Source organism: Macrobrachium rosenbergii, chromosome 59 (genome assembly GCF_040412425.1).
Source record: "Macrobrachium rosenbergii isolate ZJJX-2024 chromosome 59, ASM4041242v1, whole genome shotgun sequence".
NCBI classification, from domain to species: Eukaryota; Metazoa; Arthropoda; class Malacostraca; order Decapoda; family Palaemonidae; genus Macrobrachium; species Macrobrachium rosenbergii.
In genome coordinates this window covers 36406067-36431755 of record NC_089799.1, presented here as the reverse complement: position 1 = coordinate 36431755, position 25689 = coordinate 36406067, and the positions used below count along the sequence as shown (strand labels likewise).

The window sequence follows — 25689 nt, the reverse complement described above, 5'->3', positions numbered from 1 at the left end:
TGTTTATTTCTTATTTGGCGCTTTTTTAAGGGCATTGATTGGAAAGTCTAGCGCCTTTTTAGTGCCTTTATACAATCTTTAATGATGATCAGTACACGTAAGTACAGCATAAGCTTTATTAATTACTGTTTATTTTTCATTTGGCGCTTTTTTAAGGGCATTGATTAGAAAGTCTAACGCCTTTTAAGTGCCTCTGCGATCCACTTTTAGCCCTTTACAGTCAAATCGAGTTGGCAGCACTGCTCGGCAACGGTGACGTCAGAGAGTCAGTCCCGATACGCAGAACAGAGCCACTCGGTGTCCGACTCACAGCCGCTGCAGACGACTCCGTCCAAAACAAATTACGCAAGATGTTTGCCACCAGCAAGCTCGTCGCCAGGGCTTTTCCTAAGTCTGTGTTGATCAGTGAGAATTTGCCCATCGTTTCCAGGTGAGGTGAACGTGCTCTTTAAACTCGGGTTTTCCCCCCCAAATATAAATGACCCCCTTCTTCCTCTCCCCGGGGGAACCGAGGGTCCCCAACCTCGGGGTTTCGTAATCAGCTGATCAGGATTGGCACTTTTACAACTGACCCAGAAACCTATTTCGGTTCCCTTTCGTGTATTTAATAGCTGGCCCTCGTCATATTTTGGGTAAATTTCCGTTATCTCGGTTAATTTCTCGAGTCTTCTCTAATTAAGCCCGTATTTAGCCCAGTCCTGATCGACATCTTCGTAGGGCCTTCATATTACATTTACCCTTACGGCCGTTTTTATTTTCGTTTTGCGAAATTTTGGTAGATCTAAGTAGCAGCTCCGCGGAGGCGATTTCCTTCTAACTTGAATTTTTCTACAGTTTTTTGGTTGCTAATTATGGGTTTATCTTCAATTTTTGTCTAGTGTAATTAACCTGTAATTAACCCCTGAAGTCCATCCAACAAGGGGTTTCCATACGCGATCTTCACAGGACAGAGCACGGGTATATACGTCTGTTTGGAAGGGTTCATATCCCGTCCGGCAAGTGCAATAACTTGTTAACGTATGGGTACCCCCCCCAGGCCGGTACTAAACACGGCGAAGGGACGTTCCATCCCCCTGATAGAATGCGAAATGCATTTAACTCTCTCCTGTTGACGAATGGCTCCCTCTCATTTTTCCCCTCCAGAGGGCGCCTCCCCAGTGTAAATGTCTTCTCCATTTCTGTGTTCTCCCCCACCCAAAACCCCAAATTCCCACTGACCCCCTTTACTGTTGAGTAGAATTAGGGGGCAAATAACAGTTGGCCGATGACAAACAAACTCAACGCCAGTATCAGAAGCCCTAAAAGTGCAGAAAAAAACAGTTTCCAAGGTCAAAACAGGCACGGAGCTAGTACTTAGAATTACCGCAGTCCTGGCTTGGGTTACAAGCTATTGCAGTAGTGGGAGAGAATATTGAAAATGTGTATTTAAGGGGAGGGGGGGAAAAGCCCAACACTTAAAAAATGAGAGCACAATGTGTGGGGTTAGGTTACTTTGGAATGTGTTATGCTTTTTGGCAATTCTCAGCTAATTACATTCATTACTAGTCTATAGGCTATACACCCATGTCTGCAGTCACTTGCTGCATTTTTTAGCACGGAAATTAAGCAGATACTTTGCTATGATTTAATGTAGAGTTTTAGGCCTGTCCTTCCCACTTGAAACTAATCCACAGCATTGAAATGTAGGCTAAAGGATACTTTCTCATCTGACTTGAAATATTGCATCCTCCCTGACTTCAGGAGTGTTTGAAACCCAAATTATTTTCTGAGATAAATTATCAGGTTGAGGAAGGTCACACTGATGTGTGGAGTTAAAGATTGGTCCATGGTTTTTCTGTGTGTATGTGAAACAATTTTGATGTTCATTAAGTGTTTTTTTTTTTTTTTTTTTTAAATTAGTAGTTTTAGCAGTATCTTGAGTCTGCTCCAAGTCTAGCAGTAGTGGCAACTGTCATTGCAAAATGAAACCTACTGGGGTTTTGGGTAGGGTAATACCAAAATTAGAGTGAAATACAGGGATTCAACCTAACCTGACCTTGGGCACCAGATCCTTCATAACAGTTTGGACCTCCCACCTAACTAACCTTGGGCACTGTGAATCTCACATGGAAATACAAGGATCCAAATCTAACCAAATCCAACCTTTCATAATGTGTCAGTGTGAAGAACATGACCAAACCATCGGTTATGTAGACTGCTAGGGCTAGGCAATACTTGCAAGCGTGACCTCAGTGTAATTATGAATATCCAGATGTCCTATCCAGTTCATACTGGCCATTAATTATTTTTAGACTGGGTGGCTACCCAGCCTTTATTCCTGAACCTACTGTTTCCTTACTGTAATGAAGGTTAGGATCAGATGAGAAACCCAGATACGAAGGACTGTTTCTAAAAATTTACACAATTTTTTTTTATTGAATTGGATTGATTGCACTTTTCATATTAACAAAATTGTAGCCCATCCTGAATTATTTCATAAACATCAATCTGCTTAGTACTAGGCTTTATGGGTTCATGAAGGAGGTTCGGGGCTAATTATAGATTTTCGGGAAGGAAGATTGATTTACCTTTAATTGATCTTTATCACAGTCTTCTTGTATGTGATACTCAAGGGCTAGAAAAACTCAAGATTTCTCCAGCTATCATCTTTGTTGTACTCAATCCTTCAGGACATTATTGGCTGGTGTACCATTAACAATCTGCAAGATATTCTTCTGATCATTTACCCTCTTGCCCCCAAAGTCCTCAGATTCTAGGCTGCCCTTATCCTCATGGAATATAGCTCCAGGCCACAATTTTTGCCATTCCTTTTGTAAAGTGGTCTTGGTATTATTCCAGGCGAGGGTAAACATGCAGAAGTTTCACAGCCTAGTTGCATTAGTCTTGCAATAGTGTTCAGCAGTGTCAGCATCAGCAGACCTAGATTCACCACTGGTATCCAATTATATGACAAGCCTTTAAGATTTTTCTTCCACCAATTTGAGAGGGCACATGGCTCTGCAATTTCCATATTTTGAAAATAATATAACTTGGCAGATTCACCACTGGCATCTAATTATATGACAAGCCTGTAAGGTTTTTCTTGCACCAATTTGAGAGGGCACATGGCTCTGCAATTTCCATATTTTGAAAATAATATAACTTGGCCCATTCAATGAAAAGTTGGTCTAAGAGGTACCTCCCTTGCGCATACTGTGCAGTAGAACAATTATATACAACACTTGACCCAGCTAATTTAACATTCTTTTCCTTGAAACTTTCTACCTTGTCAGTGAAATTCATTGAGCCATTAATGCTTAAAAGATTTTCTCTCGGGCATTTCACATCATATTGTGAGGAAGCTCATCTTGTAATTTTTCTTGTTAAACTAAATTATTTAATAATTTTATTTTCTTAGTCCAAGAACATATAATTTTTTATCATTTTATTGTTAGTGCTATGGATTGGCAGCAGATTATGTCAGTGCTATTTACACTCTTTGGCTAGTCTTAGCACCTTTTGAAGCAATTTCTGAACACAAAATGAGGACACATTCACAGATGACATCAATAAAGTTTGCTGAATGCTTCAAACTACCACTCAGGCTTATACAGATGTTTTTTGATCAAGTAGCTCTGTTCATCTCAAAGGAGCTTACAAAAGAAATTGAAAGGTGACAAAATTGTTTAGCTCCTAATATAAATAAATCTCAACAACCCAGATGAATTTTTGGTCCAAAATACAGTATAATCACAGGTTGTTAACCATTTTCTTTATTCCTGGTACTCATTAGGGTTTGACATTAAAGAACAGTAAACAACAGACGAACCTATATATGTATTATTCTTTGTGGTTCTAAGGTAACTTACCTAATTATGTCAGGTCTGGGTGTGTGATTATTATGCCTTCCCCAGCAATATCTCAGCAAGACCGCCAGTCTCATGGCAGTTTTCTTTATTCTGAATGCCCACTAGGGTCACCTTCCCTGGTTCAGGAATACGACCTCTAATAACCACCCCATACACTCTGAGACTTCTTTGAAGGAACATTTCCAAAGAAAGCTGATGATGTAGTCACCTTTGGGATGTCATGTGACTTAGGAAAGGAGTGAGGGTCTGCATTTTTAATGAGGGAAGCTAAAATAATTCTCAGCTAATGTAGAGAGAGTGGTTTCTGCTAGGGTGTAGGAAAAATAGGACCCTCTGGGATGTTTGCCATGAAGTCTACGTGAACCATGATTGCTTGAACCAGGCATATTTTATCCTAAATACTGTACTAAGTTTCCTCATCAGAAAAGGGGATTTTCCCTTTAAAAGTTCCCCATTCTTAGCCAGGAGTGGTAGCTCAGGAGACAACAGTAAATGACAACTAGGTGTATGAGTAATGAAACGATGTCCCTATCTAAGAGGACCCAGTACAATAATCCGAGCTCCTGATGCTAAAACAGTAAAGAAGACTGCCTTTTGGAGCATATGAGTTGTAGTTGTACTGAGCCCACTGAATTGAGGAGATGACAGGAGTGTGAGAACCTTATTCGGGAACGAAGGAATGAGTAGCCTTGCAGGAGCTGGCCTCTGCAGTGCAAAAGACGGGAGAGGGGAATTAACAATTTCTATATAAGAGTCAATCTCAAAACTGTAAAGCAAGGTTCTGACAATGCTGCCTTGTAAGCAATGATTGTTTTACATTTTATTACATATCGTTTGAATGATATGTAATAAAATGTAAAACTGTTTCAACAGATTTCAAGTGGGCTCTCGATGTGGAGGTAACCTAACCACATTTTCCATATGGACTAGTATGTCAGATAGATGAATTCCATAATTTTTGCACTAGGTACTTAGCAGTGTTCAGTAAATAATCTTCACAATAGATTAGATTTTTAAAAATCCACACGTGAAGGTCATGGCTCAGAAAGGAGGATGCGTAGACGACTTTTCCTCCTTCTCTCTGGGATGGAACAGCAGACAGTTGTTGAAGAAATAAGGAATCGATGACTGTTTGGCTAATCCAGGGCCTCTAGGTAAGCAGTTATGTTGAAAGCAAGTAGAATGTTCAAAGCTTTCAAAATCTAAGACTGTGGAGGAAAGAGGTACATCATCTATTCATTCCTGTCATTTAGAAATGCATCTCATGCTATTGCCTGAATGTCCAAGTTCATAGAGACACACTGGAAATTGATGGTTTGTGCATGTGGCTAACAGGTCTACTTCTGGATGTAGAAGCATGTTGGCACTAGCTGACTAGAGAGGGGCTGAGGATGAGCCCAACCTTTTGGTATAACACTGCAGTCATATTGTTTAGGACCAACGAAATGTGGGTCCCTTTCGGAAGTTTCAGTTTTTGAGATGGAAAGACAGCTTAAGAAAGCTGATATGACACTCCCTCAGAACAGGTGATCATCTTCCTACTACCTGATGATCCTCCCAATGGCCTTCCCAACCTGTAAAGGGGCATCTGTATGTATTATCACTTATACAGACAGCAGAGTGAGGTTGACCTGTTTGCCAGAGGCCCCTTCCAGGTCCGTGAACGGAGTATCTTCCCAATGTCAGATGAAGGCGATCGCAAAGCCTTTTCCTGGCATGTGAGAGCCAGACTTTGTTTACATTCTACAGTCTCAGTCTCAGGATTAGGTCTACCACAGATGCAGACTGTAACAGGCCCAGACTTCATTCCAATTGTTGTCTGGAAAAGCTGGGCTGTGCAGGGAATCTTCTCAGGTTCTTCCTTATTCTGGTTTTAGTGCAGTTGGGAAGACACAGCCAGCCATGAAGAGTATCCCAACAAAGTGTCAGCCTTAGAAAATGTCAGCTGGATGTAAGGCAGAACTTGTTCCTATTTATTAGGACACCTTTTGACTGGGGTCTGTAAACTACCACTCTCAGATTTCATCAGCACTCTTCTCTGGTGGCTCCCCAGATTAGCCAATCATCTACAATAGGTAGGTCACCATAAAATAAATAAGTACGGTATATAGAAAAGTTCACACAAACAATGTGTTTGTTCAAACTTCACAGGTCAAGGTTCGACCTCTGTTCGAAAGAATCCTTCTTGGGGACACTGAAGAGTGATGGCAAGTAAACCCATTTTTCTCTAAGGCCCCCCTTTTAAGAAGGGTTGGTTTTGGGAAAATCTCTTTTAGAGGAGGGGGAGGGTGAGACCATCTTTACCCTAGCCCATAGGAAACTATACGGTGTCCCACTTCCACTGTATGGGATGCTGTAGAAGACCACTGTGACCAAAAGTCCTTTTGAACTCCACCAGTTGGTTCTTAGCCCCGAAAAATAAATCTAATCCTTCGGGCTAGCCCTAGGAGAACTGTTAATCAGCTCAGTGGTTGGGTTAAACTAAGGTATACTTAACTTTTGTAGAGACAGCTTAAAAATGAGCTCTTTCATCATTTAAACTTGCTGCCAGGACCATGTTGCATATTTCACACCAGCCAAGTTCTCCTTTATTCCTTCAGGGTCTGGCTCATGACCCACAGGTGAAAAGCAGATAGAGCAATTTGCTGTGGTGCAGTAATGTGTGGGTGCTGTGTAATACCAGCCTAGTAGTAATAAAAGGAACAATTGTTTCTTGAAAGCTACTTGTGGTAGCTACCTATATCACTGTATAGGCAGCAGACACTTCAAGTTAAAACAAGCTGACACGGCCACAAGTACGTGTCCATAGTATGATGTAAGGCAACGTAGTCAGTGGGTCATATCTTTAAAATAGTAGTAATGTATTAAAAAATAATATGCAATTACTACTAATATGCAATTACTACAATAACATTGCTTGAAAGGATTTACTTGTAAGCTTTGTCCATAAGGGTGTACAGCTGAAGATTTAAGGAAAGAAAGAATAAAGAAAATTTGTTACAAAAATGATTACAAAAATGATAACACAAACCAACGCAAACATGCAGTAAATAGCTATGTGCTGCCTTTAAAATAATACCCAGAAATATATGATTGACATGATGCAAGCTTGTGGTTTTGGGTATAAAAGCACGATCTCACTTGAAAAATCAAAGAGAAAGCTCAGTATGTTAGCATGCCTGGAAACCATAGAAAGCACCAGAGCTAACTTGACTTTAGACTAACAAAGTGCCCCACAGATCATTAAATGGTAAGTGGTTGATGGGTTTCAACATTGTAGCTGGTACGTAAGAATCTTGATAATACTCTGTGTGCTTCAAAAAGTGAAAATTTGAAAAAATATTTATTTGGGTATTAATCTTTCTCCAGTTGCTGGGTACACACACGGTGGGTAAGCTGGAAGATTGTAGGGACAGAATGGGGGAAAAATAAGATTGCAAATGCTTCACTAAATGAGTAACACACTAATTCTTTAGAAAAAGTAGTCCCAATATTTTGGGGTACAGGGCTGTTTTTGGCTCCAGAATTATTTTTTTGTTATTTTTCTATTTGTAGGAATGTTTTTTAGAGTTAGAGGGCTTTCCTTTAATTAAGAAAGGTGTTTTGTGGGTTGCATTTGATTTTTTTTATATATATATTTTGTAAACAAGCCTATTGTATCATCCTTTAGTTTGGTTAAAGATATAAATGTTCACTTGTTAACCAAAAAGTGCTTTAGTTTTAAGTCTAGCTGTAAAGTGGAAATACTTGAACAGATGAGATAGCATGAGACTTTTATGTACGCTGTAAATTATGTTTGTATGTTCTCTTAGGTTGCAGTCAACAGCTGCCCAATCCAAGACGGTAGAGAAGCATGCCCATAAGGAAAAAGCTGCTGCTCACGAGACCAATCGGTCTTTTGTGATGAATATATTCAAAGGAGCAACCATGGTTGACCAAGTGATTCCCTATCCTTATGTACTTGATGAAGAGCAGAAGGAGACCCTTGAGATGCTCGTTGATCCTACAGAGAAATTCTTTGCCGTGAGTGTTTTTTACTCTTTTGGGTTATTTGTTCATAATAATGTACATATATGTACAGTACTTACCCACAATCATGATACTTTATATAAATATATATACAGTATATGTATATGTATATATTTATATATAGTTATATATGTCTTTATAATTTGATTTTAATTTGTTTATTTGCACCCTAATTTTTTAAAATGTTTGTTTTTGTTTTTTTATTTTTCTTAATATTTAAATTTTCTTTTTGATATTTTTTAATTTTTTAATTTTTAAATGTGCTTTTATGATTTTTACAAGATTTTTGCTGTTTATTTTCTGTTCAAAATTTTTATTTATTTTTTATTTATTTCTACAATTATATTTATGTATTCTTGTTTATTTGTTTTTATTTTTATGCTTTTTGTTATTTTTTAAGAGTTTTTATATATTTATATTTTTAATTGAATTTACTTTTATTTTATTTTTTACGTAACTTAAAGAACACTTTCCAATTACTATGCGTCTCTCTCTCTCTCTCTCTCTCTCTCTCTCTCTCTCTCTCTCTCTCTCTCTCTCTCTCTCTCTCTCTCTCTCATTATGTATTTCTTTTTGTATGGTTTATTGTTTTATTGTATTTGTTTTATGGTTTTATTTTTTGCTTTTTTGCTAAGTTACATGGTATATGTATTTATTTTTGTAGTTTTTTATTTTTTAATTTAATTTTCTATTAATTTTTAAAATGGATTTGTTTTGTATTTTTTTATTTTTTATTTGTTGAATTTTTTATTTTTACCGGTATTTATTTTTTATATTTTTTTTACAATTTACAGAACACGTGGCATTTATTTTAATAATTTAGAGAATATGTGGCACTTAACATTGCCAGCCTCTCACCCCCCCTCTCTCTCTCTCTTTCTCTCAGAGTTTTTTTTTACATTTATTTAATGCAGTACATATGTAGTGTTTCCTGACATGATGCTTGTTTGAGCATAGAAATGCAACGTGCAAAGACAAAACAATAATTACATACAGCATGGAAGTCTAACCACTACAAAGTGTAAACAACAATCCATTAAATATAATAAATGAAAACCATCATCTCGGTAGCCCTCAGAAGATCCCCATTAAACACATTCTAGCGAGGTTACATCAACAACTCAATAAATGTTCATTGTGCAACATAAAAGGATAAAGACCTGTTTTATCCCATTGCACATCTGGTAAATTTAGATATGTTTTACTAAAGCTGAAAAGGGCTTGTCACTTGCATCGTATCATTAGAGGTATAGTAGTTATTGCTTGCAGACTGAAGTATTTGTATAGAATCTACAGTACTAGTCATTTTTACCAAGTATAGTTTTATATTTTGTATATTTTGATATGAAATATTTAATTTCAATATGTAAACAAGTAAGTCGCTTCATCTTGAATTGAAATACCTATAATTTAAATGTAATATTTACCTCTCTAGTGGAACATTGTATTTGAAAGAAGCACGACTATTCACCACAATAATCAGTGAGAATTGCTCCCAATATTGTGTAGGTTACCCATACTATCAGGCTTATTTAGGATAAATGTCTACAGTATATATAACGATACAGTTAAATTTTGTTTAAAGCTTTTAGATGGCGAGATCATGGGGCAGTTTGTTTATGAATGGCCTTTAAAATTGGGATTATGCTTTTAAAATTCTGCATAAAAACTATATGTTGATGCTGTTTTATCCTTTCAGGTAAGATATGAAGATTTTCTTTTTATTAGTAATTGAATCTGGATTATTTCACTCCAGTGACTCCAGTCAAGTTCTCTATATAATACAATTCTTTCCCTTTCAGGAGTGCAATGATGCAGTGTTAAATGACAGCCTTGAAAAAGTGGCTGATGATACCCTGGAAGGTCTAAAAGGAATGGGGGCATTTGGTCTACAGGTACTGTACATTGTTACACGTGGTTTTGTTATTGTTACGCATGTTTATGATTTCCTTATCTTTTATCTTAAGATAATTTAAGTAAAAAATCACCCAAATATTTTTTTTATCATTTTATGAGATATTGTTTATAGCATTGTACAAAATAATGTCTGGGTAATATTTAGTTGTCTAACCTTTTGGTCTAGAATAATTCAGTTGTCTGGCGAGTAAGTGCTTTTAGTGCTGTATCTTATTTAATTACCTTAATTCAAATTAACGTTTTTAGGATGTTTGATAATGATTATTCTTGATTTACTTAGATCTTTTATCCTAGATCAGTCACTAGCACTATTAGGTCTCCGGTTCTTTACTTTACTACCCAGTGTCCAAATTCATTTCAAGGGCCTTGATTTTAACACCTTTCGTATGGCAGCCACACTACACTTGTGCCTACATATGCTGAAAACCTTGTACTGTAGTTCACTACGTTGAATATGTATAAATTCAGTCAGAGTGACTAACAACCTGAATTCTGAGTGATCTTAATTCTTAAGTTGGATTGAATTAAGATCAGGATTTACCCAATTATCAAACTAATGAAGGAACTCTTATTTGCTTCAAAAACCTTAATATTATGCAGGGATCACCATGTGCAGGGATAGTGGTTTGTCTAATGTGTGGTGTGAGGCGAAGGGAGATGATGATGATTGTGTAGGCTACACTAGGTTCAGTGAGTTGAAGAGTTCTTTCTTCCTTGGTTTACTAATCCAACTTGATGAAGTAAATAAGCAGAATACATTTCCATTGAGAAAATATAAAGCTGGGACTTGAGGTTGATAAGTTGAATTGTGTGTTGCAAAATAAGATAGAGGAAGAGGCCTGTGGAAAGAACACAGTACAGTAAACCCCCGTATTCGTGGGGGATGCGTACCCCCCCCATGAATAGCTAAAACCCATGAATACTTAGAACCTTTCTAAAACACTTTAGAACTGCATATTTTGATAGTTCAAACAGACACAAAACAAACTAAAAATACTGATACAGGTATTTTCCTACTTACGATGGGTTTAGGTTCCAATAAAAATTATCGTTTGTTGGAAAAAACATAAGAAATAGCAAAACGTATCTCGAACATAGCCTAGCCTGCACTACGGTATTCGGTACCATGTACTGTATACATAAATGGTAGCCTAACCTACACTATAAAGTATACTCTATACATACACGGTATAGTTATTATTAATATCAGCTAATTCTGGAGGTTCATGCAAAGTGACTTATATAATTCAGTGCAAAGAGAAACTGAATACAGTAAGAAGAATTAGCTTAGCCTACACTATGGTACATTGTATAAATATATGGTAGCGTAGCCTACATTATACTGTACTGTATTGACATATCGTATTATACAAACGTCAACATAACGAATATGCATCTTTTAAAATGTTATGCCGTGATTCATTGTATCCAATAATATTGTACATATTCTTATATTGCTTTTGTATTATAAATTGCGGTCATAGCGATCAATGTTTTGGTTTGGAAATCATTTATGCGTTGTTTATTTCGCTGTCTTTAATTCAGTTTAGAGCACTTTTCTTGCTTCTAGTCAGTGTAAATGAATCTCTAGATACTTTATTTGTATGGGGCAAGGTTATTTTTCGTTATACGAAGTGTTTTTAAGTCGAAATATAACTAAAATACGCCTTTGTGAAATTAATTTATCTATTTTTTCGTTAATAGATGACGATGGCTGTTTGGGGATGTTTGTTTTGTGTAAAAAAAATTCAAGATTCCGTTTGTTATTTTCACTTGATTTCATCATAATACCAGCTTTACATATTTATCGTTTATCGGCGTGAAAATAACAGTAATGTGTTCTTTCATGCCCAGTAGTTTTGATTAAAATGATTTCTCTCCAATTTTAATTACGGTTGAGTTTCATCCATGTTGCTGATGCATGATAATTTACAGTATAGTCATTAGCAGCTTGAACATTGTTTTCTCAGCTTCAGCAACAACTTGCAGCTTAAATTTAACAGTATATTTCCTTGCTGGTCTTTTATCCATACCGAATAAGGGTATAATGTAAAAATATATCGGTCCTATTCTACTTAATGTCATCTGTGCTATAAGCTACGGTAATTGTTTGTTACCGTATGATGGTTGAAAAACCAGGTAAACGGCTGTTGTTATCCATTCGGTTATAAGCAAAACAACAGTTTCTTGGTCGGTTGTTTATGGCTGCACGCATTTATGCAAGAGTATAATGTTACTAACAATACTTTTATCATTCTCTTTTACTTTTTTAACTAGAAGATGGGATAAAGAGATGGAGGAAAAGTTGTCTATTGTAATTTGGTCTCTCTCACAGCCTGATTATGCTGCTTCCTGCACCTGTGCGAAATTTAAGAATATTTTATAAATAATATTGTCTATTGGTGTTAATTGCTTACCCCATTGCAAAATCGAATTATCGTAAGGTGAATTATCGTAACTCGAGCATTACGTAGTATTTTAGTTTTATCACAAAAAGTGCATTTAGTCATGAAAGTGAGATGAAAATACAGTAATTAGTGAATATTTCACAGAAATATTCACGATTGGGTGAATTTTCCGCGAATAATGGGTAGATATACTCCTCAGAGAAATCCGTGAATACGTGAGTCCACAAATCGTGAGATCGTGAATATGGGGGGTTTATTGTATGAGGGTTTTAATGTAAAGCACAACTCGTGAATAGTAAGGAGACATATTTTGCTATTACAGGATTATACAATACACAAGTACTATGTGGAAATGGATATTTTATAATCACGCTACAGATATTTGCCTTGAGTAATGTTATATTTAGTACTTTGCAAAAACAGTATTTTTGTGTTCTGTAGATATAAATGTTCCTTATGTACATTACATTGAGCATTTGAACATTAAAGAGTGAAGTTTCAAAGTGAGGAATGCTGAATTGTCTGGGATTTACATTCCACTCTAGGGTTTTCTTTTAACCCTTTAAAATAGGAAATTTTTCATTTTAAAATATTCGACATTGAGTAATGTTTGACCTTAATTTCTTCCCCTAAAATATTTATTTATGATAGTTCTCCATGTTAATGGCAAACCTGATTTTCTAGGCAGTCAGATAGTTAATCTAGGTTTTTTTTTGTATGCTTTCTAGGCAGTCTGAAAGTTAATCTAGGCTTTTTTGTATGTCAGAACATTAGGCTACACTTCAAACATCAAAGTAAGGATTACCATAAATACTTTTATTGGCTATTTTTTATAACTTACAAATCAGTAATTTGAGAAATAGAAGAGGTTGTGTGATCATGAGCAAGGAGGAAATAGTCATTTTATTACCTTTGGATGAACCACATCAAAACAGTGAGATGTGTAGCTTATGCTTTAACATGAAACCTGTGATAGGGTATTAGGAAATAAATTAGAATTGTAATAAATATAAAATGAAACATATGTACTATAATGATGAACAGTAAATGGTTAATAAATACAAGTACCATCCTACTTGTGACCAAGCTTGGTTCCGACCAACTGGTCGTAAGTCAAAATTGATGTAAGTCGAACCTTACAAAGTGGCTGACATACTGCATAGGACATATTTCAAGCCTTTGCTGTATAAAGTACCTACATAGTGGTGTAATGTTATGTACGATCATTATTTCAATCTTTTTACCATAATGTACTCCATTTATGTAACGTATATTATGTACAGGTAGGCATTGAGTTACAATGGGTTAGGTTCTTGCAGGCATGTTGGAAGTCGATTTTAACGTAAACTGGTTTGCAATTAAGTCTACAATAAAATTAATACTGTATGATGCTGCTGATAGGGCAAGGTATCGCAAACTGATGCCTCCTGAGTGATGAGAGAGCTCCCCGAGGTGGTGCATTGCTTAACTCAGTGGTCACCTGTCACACGGCATGAGCTGTTATGCATCAGCTTGCCCAGACCTGCTGCCAGGAGTATGGTTGTAAGTACGAGTAGTCGTATGTCGAGTAGGTTGTAAGTCGGATGGTACTTCTATGTATTTTATACCAACACATGGACTGCATCAAAACATTTTGGTACAATTTACACACTGTCCCAGTAATAGTTAATGTAAGTTGGATGATTTTTCTCTTAAACTATGTTTTGCCCATTTTATTTCACTTACACTCGATTCGCCTGAATCACTTCTTTTTGTTACTGTAAAATACCTATCGAGTGACACTTGCTTTTTACGATTTTTTAGCACTGTAAAAGTAACTTGTCCCCACATCATGAAACACACTGGCGCTGCTTTGAGCTTCTGCGCGCCTTGGATTGTTTGTCTAGACGACTTCCTTGTGAAAAGTTATTTGATCTCTTTCTTTTTCTTACTTGCATTCTTGTTACTTGTTTGTTTGCAAAATCCTCATGTTTATTGGATTATAATTTTAAATTCTGCCGTTTTCCAACAGTAAGTTGATGTGATGTGGCATAATTAATCTCCTTCACTCTAGATCCAATTGTAAAAAACGTTTACAATCATACGTGTGAGGGATTGTTTTCACATCTGCCGGATGCTGATTATTCTCTTTCTCTCTCTCTAACATACTCGCACACAGACGCACATTTCGGACACACACACTATCGATTCCTTTGATTATCTTTGCAAAATGTGAATAAAATTGATTTTGTTGTCAATTTTGCTTATTGCGACCATTTCAGTTTCCTTGAGGAGATCCTGTCTCTCCTCACTCAATCCCGGCTGGCCACATGCCATTTTCGTCAAACAGTTTGTAAATCGAATACTTAGCTTGTACATGGAAACAAAGTTTTGAAAATTTTACTTTATATAATATACTTTTTTATTACTTTACACTCATAATTGTACTTTTGAACGTGTTAGAAAAAATTTAAAAGGGACTTTTTGGGTGGGCTGGAATGAATGATCCTGATTCTCTTTATTTCTTATGGGGAAATTTGTTTCATCTTTCAAACAAATCACATTTCGACCAGCCTGCTGAACAGATTAAGTTTGAAGTCCGAGACACTACTGTATTTGTATTTAGATTCTTGTTATTTTCACTGCTGTTATAATGTTACACCACCATTATGTTATAATAATGTTTATTATATTAGAGTGATAAAATATGCAAATGACATGTAGGTAATTATTCAAATATTGAATTATGTAGCTTTCATTGGCAATCCATTTCAGTGTGATACCTCTCAAAATATTGGGTAAAGTAATGTCATTTTCGTTATTCAGTATGAAATTTTTATTACAAATTTTGATTTCTTGCTTTTGGTGAAAATTTCATCTGGAAAACCTAAAAAAAAAAAAAAATCAAAGCTAGACTTGGCATTCTGTAGAAAATGAGAATTTATTATCCTCAGTAAAAGTTTCAGACCACTGATTTTTTTACTAACTGAATATTCAGTGGTCTTCCATTCGCATATTTTATGATAAAACAAGAAATCTTGGTCCATAGTGAAATTGCAGTTAGTGATTACTTGGAGGAGCTAAAATGGGAACACATCCAATGCTTGAATGATCAATCTTCAAAGTCTACTTGGGATTGTCCAGCAAAGATTATTTGAGAACCAAACATGTTTTTCTTTAAATAGAATTCTGTACACAACTTCATTGTAACCTGATTCACACTGATTCCTCTCTCAATGTTTTTGATTTCCTTGGAACAAATCTATAACAATCAATTTATAGTGTCTTGTATTATCATTTTTTACTGCAAACTTGAATAAATCAGCCTCTGGTTCACACAACTAATTTGTAAATAGTACTTGCTGTGAAGCATGGCAAGCATTCAGAAGGAAGTAGAGTCCTTGTTTCCTTCACTGTTTCTCAACCAGGTTCTTTCAGTCCAAGCACTATGGGCATTAAGTTGAAGGGGAGTCCACTCTACCCTACCACTCGCAAGCAAACTGCAAGTAAAAAAAAAAAAAACATGAAAACATACATCAGAAATTCATAACAAAACACAAAATAAACATAATAAAAAAACATCACAACAACAAAAACGGAAGAATCAATTTACACAAACCGTCTTTCATCATACAAACCCAAACTTAGCCTACCACTCTCCCCCTTACTAAAATAAAGGAAATCTCATTTCCTTTTTCTTCAAAATCCCATTCTTACCACCCATTCATACTCCAGAACTGGACCTTGACTTTGGGTCCATGGCCTCTCATGCACCACCACTTCTTCACTCACTTTCACTCCAACTACACTAGACTCCCCTGGCCTTGGTTTCAGACTACTTACATCAAGCTCATTCAAACTCTGGAGACTTATATCGGCTCCAACCTCGCTCACACCCATCTCTTCCATACTCTCATTTATTTCTTCCACACACTGCCTGAAACTATCCAAGACTCCTCCACTTACACTCTCCAGCACTGCTAACTGTCTCTCACTCACACTCACTCCCACACTCACTCTTTCAACACTTTCACTCAAAGGAAACTCACACACACTATATGTACTGTCTTCCTCACAACTTGGTGTTGTTTCCAATTCACCCAACTCATGCATATCCTCATCCATATTCCTTATACTCACCAAGTTCACTCCTTCCACATCCCACTCAAATCCTTCAAAATCAACTACACCCTCATTCTCACTAGCACCAAACAACACCGCCAGGATATTGTCACTTCTCATGCCTACTGGCTTCTCGAACCCCTCAGAATCAAACAACCCATCTCGGGTACTCTCTGCAGACAGCTCAGTAACTGTACCCTTACTCTTTCTACACTTCCTTTTAGGCTTTCTCTTATATTCCACCAACACTAGCTGTTTATCTCCCCAATTTATATCTTCTTCTATTTCTTCATTTTCCTTTTCCCTTTCCTCCCTTAACTTCCTAATGGGATGCTCTATTATGTATTTAGGTGGTTTTCTCCATCTCCTCAGCTGATTATAATGCACTATTACCCTTACATTTCCCTCCTCATTTCTGTCTTTTAGCACATAACTCAATCCATTAGACCAAACTGTTTTCACTACATACGGACCTTCATACTTCTCACACATCTTGCTCGCTGTCAACCTTCCCTTCTCAACAACTTCCTTCAACACCCTATCACCCACTCTGAAACTCTCAAACCTTTCATTTGCCTGCCTCCACACATCCTGCTTGTCTTCATTCATATCCAACCTCGCTCTCACATACCTCTCATAATTCATTACATACTCACTCAGAGGTATGCCAGTGCTTTTATGTACTGACCCATTATACATCACTGCCACTCTTCCTAACAACAAATCCCATTCATTCTCTCTATCAGTCGACATTCATAACATCTCACTCAGAGTCCTTATGGTTCGTTCCGCCAACCTGTTCGCACTCGACATGTATGGGGTTGTTACTACATGCTCAAATGGTCTACCAACAAACTCTGGCCCATTATCACTCAGCATTCTTACCGGCTTTCTCACACACGCAGGCAACAAGACCATACTGACCACTCTTGCAACATTCTCACTAGTTTTATTCTTCACAGCTGCACAGTTTACAAACTTACTCTTATGATCTACCATAACAACCACTCCTACATTTCCTCTCGCAGTTACTGGCAAAGCCACACAATCAGTCGCCACAAACTCAAACGGTTCTTTCATGCTCAGCTTCAAAACAGGTGGGCTAGCATACACTCTCTGATACTTTCCCTTCTGACATTCCTCACATGTGACTGCCACATCCATACAAATCTTCCTCAAATACTGCGAAAATACTAGGAAAATATCCGCTCTTTCATATACACAGCAATTCCCCATATGTCCATATTTCTCATGGACAAAAATGCACATCCCCACTGCTCTAGTCATTGAGAACACTGGAACATACAGTACATCAACTCTCCCATCTTCTCTCTCAAAAAATACATCACTCCTTCACACGGCACAAATCGCTCAGCAAACCGCATCCATTTACTCATCAACAAAGGCCATCTTCTTCCAGGTACTCCTTCTCTAATACACCACCTCAACTCACTCACCACGAAACACTTCCGCTGTATCTCTTCAATGTCCTCCGCTGTCAACAATTCATTCTCACTCTTGTCCAACTCCACTACAACATGTATCAAGAAATGTACAGACTCGACCACTGCTTTGTAAAACATTCATTTAATTATAAATGCATTTTTGTCAGGTTCCTACTGAACTGGGTGGTGTAGGTCTCTCCAATACTCAGTATGCACGGATGGTGGAAATTGTCGGAAGCCACGACCTTGGAGTTGGTATTACTCTTGGAGCTCATCAGTCGATCGGATTTAAGGTAAGGTATGGTGCTGAAGGCGACAAAGAAAATCATTTTCAAGAGTTATTTGAATTTTAGCTACATTTCTTTCTGTCTTTGACTTTTCATCCATTTTGTTTGCTTTCTTTCCGCCTGGCTGTCTAACTACTATTCCTCAGCTTTTTCCTGCTGGAGTTTTTACACCTAATTCAAATTATAAGAAGTTTCACTTATTTTCAGTAATGGCAGTTTTGATTCTTTTTACATTAGAATAAATACAGATGATTATGATAAAGATAGCCTTCTACTCATTCCAGTGTCAGTGTGTTTGAGAGATTTTGAAGTGTTCTTGGATTAATTTCCCAAAATAGAGTGATTGTTACATTCAAATGGCTGTACCCAACTTTTTATTGATTCCCATTTCCTAAAAGTTTGAATGTAGGTACAGTAATGTATAGGTGCAAATAATTTTAAATAGAGTAATAGATTTCCAAATACAGTACAGCAAACAAAAGGTTCCATGGTGCATCAGATGTTTAAAAAAACTGCAGTATTCATTCTTATCTGAGATACGTACATGATTTGAGTTTAGGATTTGTTAATACCAAACCCATCAGTCACATACTAGACTTTATGCTGCAGCTGAAGGTAACAGCCTAGTCCAAAGAGGCTAGTGTCAGAAATAACATGTGAATCCACTAACAACAGATTGGTTTGGCCAGAGTTTAATTCACAGAGAGTAAGACAATGCATGACAAATTATCAGTAGAAGAACCAATAAGTATGGAAATATCGTCCTGTCAGCTGAAAGTAATGGCATCAGTAGTTGTTGGTGTGCACCTACGTCAGAGGTTAGCGTGGTAGATATTGCCTGTACCAACTGTTGTTAGTAGCTGGTCATTCACTAGCAAAAGTAGGTTGATGGAGAAACTATTTCAACAGTTTTCAGTACTTCAAGAAATCCTTTATGAGTTTTGGAAAATTTAGAAACCGTAAAATAAACAATCAGTATCATTGGTAACACTTCCAGTTTCTTCAGTTAGAAGAGCAAATGCAATATAACAGATTCCAAAACAAAAAAGTTCACTAATATTGTCCAGTGGAACTGTTTGAGACTAAGAGCTGAATGTCAGAGCAGCATGAGTTAAGGTGCTAGTCCATGAGTTCAGAGCTCTTTCAACATATATACTGTTGAAAGGATAATCATGATATTGATGCTGATAATGCCAGACATGTGGAGGCACCAAAGAAAGTTTGCCAGCTTTTATGTCATGATTGTGACACAAAGGGTTAGACTTAAACTGTTGTGTCATGTGGTGACAGTGGGACAGCATGTTTGTATGGGTGTGGTTTCTGACTATGCGGACTCTTATCACATTAATCATCGTTTCATTTACCCATTATGGCATTCTTTGCTATGTAAATTGTGCCTCACTTTTGGATAAGTGCTGTCCTTTCCTATGTCAGTCGCTCCTGGCAGTACCCCATAGTACAGTACAGGTCTTCAACCAGCTGCATTAGCAGATGGATCAGAAGCAGAAGGGGGGAATCAATTTATATGCTAAGTGTCATTGACAAGCAATTGTCATGTGGACCATACTAGATTTAGTTAGTCTATTTTGAGATCTTAGTAGCACAGTCCTTCATGTCTAACTTTGGGGTTCAGGAAAATTACAGATGAAGGGTGTGTGGGGACACTGAATTTTTTGAAAGCACAATAGATTTTATATACAAAAACCTGTTAATGATAAGGCCAGTTTGTGCCACCCAACCTCATGAATTTTTTCCATCTCATTGATCAGATGACAGGTGTTTATAGCTGCTTGAAACCCTTGGTTATACCCATGCACGTGTGTGTTACTGGGTGACTGCTGTTTTCTTTAAATTTTTAGAGAGACTGAAGTGGTCTTCAGTGACTTCATAGCACCCAAAAATGTCTAATTAATAGTGATGGGTTTGTATGAAAACGTTTAAGTAAAAAGAAAATTATATATTTCATAAAACTGCCTTAAATGTGCTTTGGCTAGATTCTATACTTTTTATGATCTGATGAGAATATGATGAGAACTGAGGAAACTATGGAATGAATGCTTCTGGGATGGTATTTTTAATGAATAATCTTTATTATTGGCCTTCCATTGCACACCTTTAAATGGTGGATTTCTAGAATCATTGGGCAAGTATTGAAAGTATTTTATCTTTTGTTGCAGGCAATCTTGATCTGTGGTAATGATGAACAGAAGGCAAGATATTTGCCATCAGTTGCCTCGGGAGAAAAAATTGCATGTTTTTGCCTCACAGAACCTACTAGTGGATCAGATGCAGGATCAATTAGAAGTAGAGCTGTACTTTCTGAAGATGGTTCTCATTATATATTGAATGGATCAAAGATCTGGATAAGTAATGGTGGAATGGCAGAGATTTTCACCGTGTTTGCTCAGACTGAAGTTGTCGACAAAAAGACAGGTAAGGAGAGAATTGTACTATACAGTTTTTAAAAAAATTTTACTAGAATATGTTGTAATAACACTTAAACCTTGTAGCTTTTGCAAAGTATGGAGAAACAGCAACTTTCATTTATTGTTCAGTTAGCTTCATAGCTGCAGTATCTTGAAATTGTAAACAATAAAAGTGAATGAAGTGACAGATTTTTAAAGATAAAGATTTTATATCTAGCATTGTCAGCTAAATTTTGCATTTTACAATTTTATAATAATTTTTGGCTTATAAATTTGTCTCCAGAAGAATGGCTTGAAGCTATAATCATTTCCATCTCCAAACCAGAAAGAGACCCAGGTTATGTAAACAGTGGCAAACCAGCTTTCCTAGTATGTCGCTTCTGTAAATTGTTAGAGAAAAAAGTAAATGAATGACTCATATGGCATACATATAAAATTAAGATGTTGGTGCCCATTCAGATAAAATTAAGATGTTGGTGTCCATTCAGTTTGCAACACAGAACAGTAAATCTACTGTAGATTACTAACTCATGGCAGATCATATCCATTGAAGAGTTGAATGCAAACAAATATTAAAAGCCATTTTCTTTGTTATACAAGAAGTCTTTGACACCACAGAGATAATATTCGAAACACAAAATAGTGTATGTGGTTACTTTTTGACAGACTCTACATTTGAGGTGTGAATTGATGATCATTAATAGTATTCTTAGTAGCACCCTCTGTATACTGTACTAGCAGTAAATGGCATCACTAGTCAGCTACCAGATGGAACCATAAATGTGTACTTTAACAGTTTTGCTATATATTAGACAGCATCAAACAAGATGTGCTGAGTGTTTCATAAAAAAAAATTCTGTAATAAAATTAGGTACATGAACATGATCATTGTGTTTCCAGTTCAGCCCACACCAATTATATTTTATGAAAATGTAAATTGGGGAGCTGACAGACCAACCTTGACATCAGTGCATAGAGTACCTGTCATGTCTGTTCTAGACTATGGATTTCAAGTATACTGCTCAGCTTTTGATACAATTTTGAAAAGTCTGGATCCACTTCATGATGAAGGATGTGGAATATGTCCTGGAACTTTTAGATCTTCCCCAAATTCTTTTATTCAAGTTGAAAGTGGTGACCCACCTCCAACTTTTCATTGTGACTTGGTAATAATGCATAGTGCACTAAACATACAGGCAAGTGATTCACAAGCAACAAATTTTTTATCAAAGAGATACAATTGTAAATTACTACTCACCATATTCTCAGTTGAGCCGGTAGACTGTTGGAGTCAACAACTTTAGATATAAAATTTGCTTTTGGTATAGAACTACATCCTTGGACCAGGCATAAGATGGCAACTTGTATACATTTAAAATATCTATATACCCGAAGATTACACATACGCCCCAGAACATCATAATCAACATGCAATAGAACAAAGATGTAAAGTTTCATGCTCTGTATTCCAGCCCGAGAAGAACCCTAAAAGAGTTCAGAGGTCTGGTTAAACAAATCATTTATAACTAACTCACTCATTCTCTGTAATGTGCACAGATGAGTCCAAATCTTTATCAAATATGGATCTTGCAGCCATACTATCTAACAAAGCATAAGAATTTTCCTTACTTAACAACAATTCTCTGCAGTTATGTGCAGTAGGATCAGCTATTAAAATAATCAAAGATCTCCCATGGCAGAAATTTGTAATTTTCAGTGACACTATACTGTAAGTGTTATAGAAACCCTTGAGAAATATGATGCAAAATATACCTTTGTGCCACAAATTGGGTATTCATTCCACAAATTATATTGAGATTAAAATTTAGAAATATGTTTGATTCCTTGCCCATGTAGGCATCAAAGGCAAAGGAGAAGCTTATTATTATCAATAAATGTTAGAAAATATGGAAGTTACCCTGACAGTAACATTAAAATAGATCATTAATGTTGCAATATGGAATTCATTGTATCAGAATGAATGACACACACAATCAATTTTAATGTCTTGGAATTGGCAACTGCCATTTGACTGAAGGAGATTTGATGAGTAGCCATTATGATCCAGTTCCTGTATGTGTAGAATACATTAACAGTTAACATTTTTTGTGTGTGTTTGTCCAAAATATAATTGACAATGGGTATAAAAGTTTTGGGAATGGGAACAAACTAGTTGAAGAAATTAAGTGAGAGCTTCTTATCATTTTCAGTTAATTCACTTATAGAATTTTTAAAAAGCTCAAATTTAGTAAATAAAATGTAAACTGTATTATTGATAAATTCAAATACTTTGGGCCAGCCCCGTGAAAGGTAAATAAATTAGCTCAGTGGTCTGGTTAAACTACATAATATGACAATAATGATGATGATGCTGGTGATATTAGCAGTCTCTTAGTAACAAAGTCAAGAGAGCTATAGTATTTTCTTGCTGTGCAAGTGTCTGACTGTACATCAGTGTCTATGATTTTGTTGGTATCACAGCTCCTACTTAGGTTAAAGGATTTCAGTCAGACTTGGTACATAAGTTGACCATCATACACAGGTATACATGAAGGAGAGTTTTTGTCTGCTCTGCACATCTGTCTGTTAATGTGTACTTATTACATAAGGACTTTGCCAAGAGACTTGTATGCTCCACTTCTGAAACCTTTTCAGATGACACCAGAGGTAGTGACCTATTCTAAAAATAGCAGTCATCATGGGCATTCGTGCTTTTCAAACCCGTCTTGTCGAGAAAATTTTGATGTCATCTACCCCTGCAAGAATTGTGTTCTTGATGCCTCTTACAACCCATCAGTTGGAATGCCTTTAGAAGTTGGCAAGGGGTAGCTAGAGGACATGCATTACCATAGCAATGCCAGTAGAATAATTGTAAGGTATAAAACTAGACCACAGGGTTGCCCAAAGTATATATTCTCCAGAGAGAGAGAGAGAAAAGTGTAGCAAGTTGCAGTCAAAGAAGTGGGATGATACCAAATGGAACAGTAAAGAAATAAAAGGCAGAAAGTAAAGCATCTGAAAGCCAAGTGTATTTTACAAAGAACCTTTAGTACTCTATATTATACCAAACAAGGCATGCTGGGATTTTGAAAATGTGTGAAAGCAAAATCCTATTGAAACCAGAAATACATTGTGAAATGTAGATATGTATAACATCTCTTACATTTTGAAAAAATAACTCAAAGGTATTTTATATTCAGCTGTGTAATGTCAAAATGTAAACTGTTAATTTGCACAAATCTTCAGTAATCTGTATTTGCATTTTAATTCATTTTTCTGATAGTGTGAAAATATCTTTCCTTTTGCACCAGGTAAGAAGAGAGACAAGGTATCGGCATTTATTGTGGAACGTGCTTTTGGTGGAGTTTCTCACGGCTCGCCAGAGAAGAAAATGGGCATTAAAGCCTCAAATACAGCTGAGGTTTATTTCGAAGATGTTAAAATTCCCATTAAGAATGTTTTAGGTGACGTTGGCTCAGGTTTTAAGGTTAGTCCTGTTATATTTTGCTAGTAATATTTTTATTGTTTTCCATCATATATTCTAATTAAAGTCTTTTATTAATTTTGATCATTTACTTTGAATGCTACACAGATACAAACTGGCTTCAGATCAGGTTTAGTCATTGATGAGTGTTGTACATTTTCGAAACTTCTAGATCAGGTTAAGTACTTTTGGTGTGCAGATACCTAAAATTTATGTGCATGTTTTTTTTTCTTTGACTTTATTTTGTTAATATAACACACAATTATGACAAATGCTGCATGATTTGAATCTAACTGGAAGGTATGCTGAAAGCCCTTGAATAATTTCAAAGCTGGTTTTCAGATCTGAAGTATTCCAGTATTAATGAATGAAGAGAATTTTTTATGGCACTGGCAAAGATACTCAAGATTGAGGTGTTGTGTCTACAACGCTCTTTGGTTAATTAAAAGTCAGTTCATAGTCTCTCTTCATTTTAATTCGAAGTTGTTCTTTAGGGTGTATCCAGTGATTCATTTCCAACTCTGTCTTGTCTGTATTAGATAGCTTTTCAGATGTATCTTTTCCAGGTGCTTTGGAGATTGTAGTCTTTTCCAGGTGCTTTGGAGATTGTAGTCTTACACTAGTTGAAGTCATGGGGAATTAAGTGTACTGTTTGTTTTAGGTTGGTGGGACAGGGATGGCAACTCTTCTTTCTAGGGTTTTTGGAGGGAAGGTCACACACAAGTCTAGTTGCATATTTAACTTTATTGAAGACCCTGCTCTTTGTGAAATTTTAGTATTTTATATATTTTCATCTTGGTATAAAACTTCTGTTGCCTTTGATTCATTTTGTAAAGTATGGCTATATAGTTGAAAATGTGTGAAAGTATATACTTTTTCTTAAATTTATGCTATCATCATAAGTGACCATAGTACTAGTGACACCAGTCTGTATAAATCAAGCAGTCAGTCAATTATGTAGTCTTTGTGTGCTTATTCCACTACTGTATACATTACTGAAGAACTACCTGTAGAAATCATATATTTGCTAAGTACAGTCATACCTCGAAATTACGCGAGGTTAGGTTCCGGAGCCCCTCGTGCAAGGTGACTTTTCGCGCAAGTTTGGCATGGTCTTTAAAAATGCTAATAAATGTTTATTTCCAGAGTTTAAGTACTAAATATGACCCAAATCATGCTCCCAAAGTATTAAGCTAACTTTTAAATGAACTAAAGTTAGTGTAATTTTATTTAAAATTTAGCTTATTACCCTTAAAAAAGGAATACAGTAAATGGTTGACATAAAAATTGAGTACTGCAGTTTCATAATGGCGCATTTACAGTAGGTGTGTACGTATACTAATGTTACCCCTAATTCATGGGATGCCATTTTCTTTGTCACTTAGAGTAAAAGCTGTTTTCTTTGCATCACTAGGCAAAACGTCATGTGTCAGTCAACAAAAGTACAATTCCATAAAATATCGAAAACATACATAATGTTCGTAGAAGGTAGTACAGTACAGGTAAAATTCAATCAATTTAAAATTATATACTGTACAGGTAATGACGTACAGAGAAATAATAAGTTGTAAAAGTATGTTTGAGTGCTAACTACAAATGAGAGAGAGAGAGAGAGATACTGTAATAAAGTAACTGTACTGCTTTTGTATCGTATTTATGCTCAAATATATAAATACAAATTTTCCATTCTGATTTTACACCTAAAAACACGAAAACTTAAAAATTAAACACACTTTCTACAGGG

The 25689-nt window shown here is 36.2% G+C and overlaps 1 protein-coding gene across 1 annotated transcript in view; it reads left to right on the top strand.

Annotated features, from left to right (window-relative positions):
• Nucleotides 1-272: 272 nt before the first annotated feature.
• The window catches only part of LOC136837371 (very long-chain specific acyl-CoA dehydrogenase, mitochondrial-like), a 50004-nt gene continuing 24587 nt past the window's right edge, over nt 273-25689 (top strand). Inside the window, 6 exon segments of the mRNA XM_067102134.1 lie at nt 273-430; nt 7661-7871; nt 9680-9772; nt 17916-18041; nt 20213-20468; nt 23773-23948. Of these exon segments, the coding sequence (XP_066958235.1) occupies nt 351-430; nt 7661-7871; nt 9680-9772; nt 17916-18041; nt 20213-20468; nt 23773-23948 (942 nt within the window). The 5' untranslated portion in view covers nt 273-350.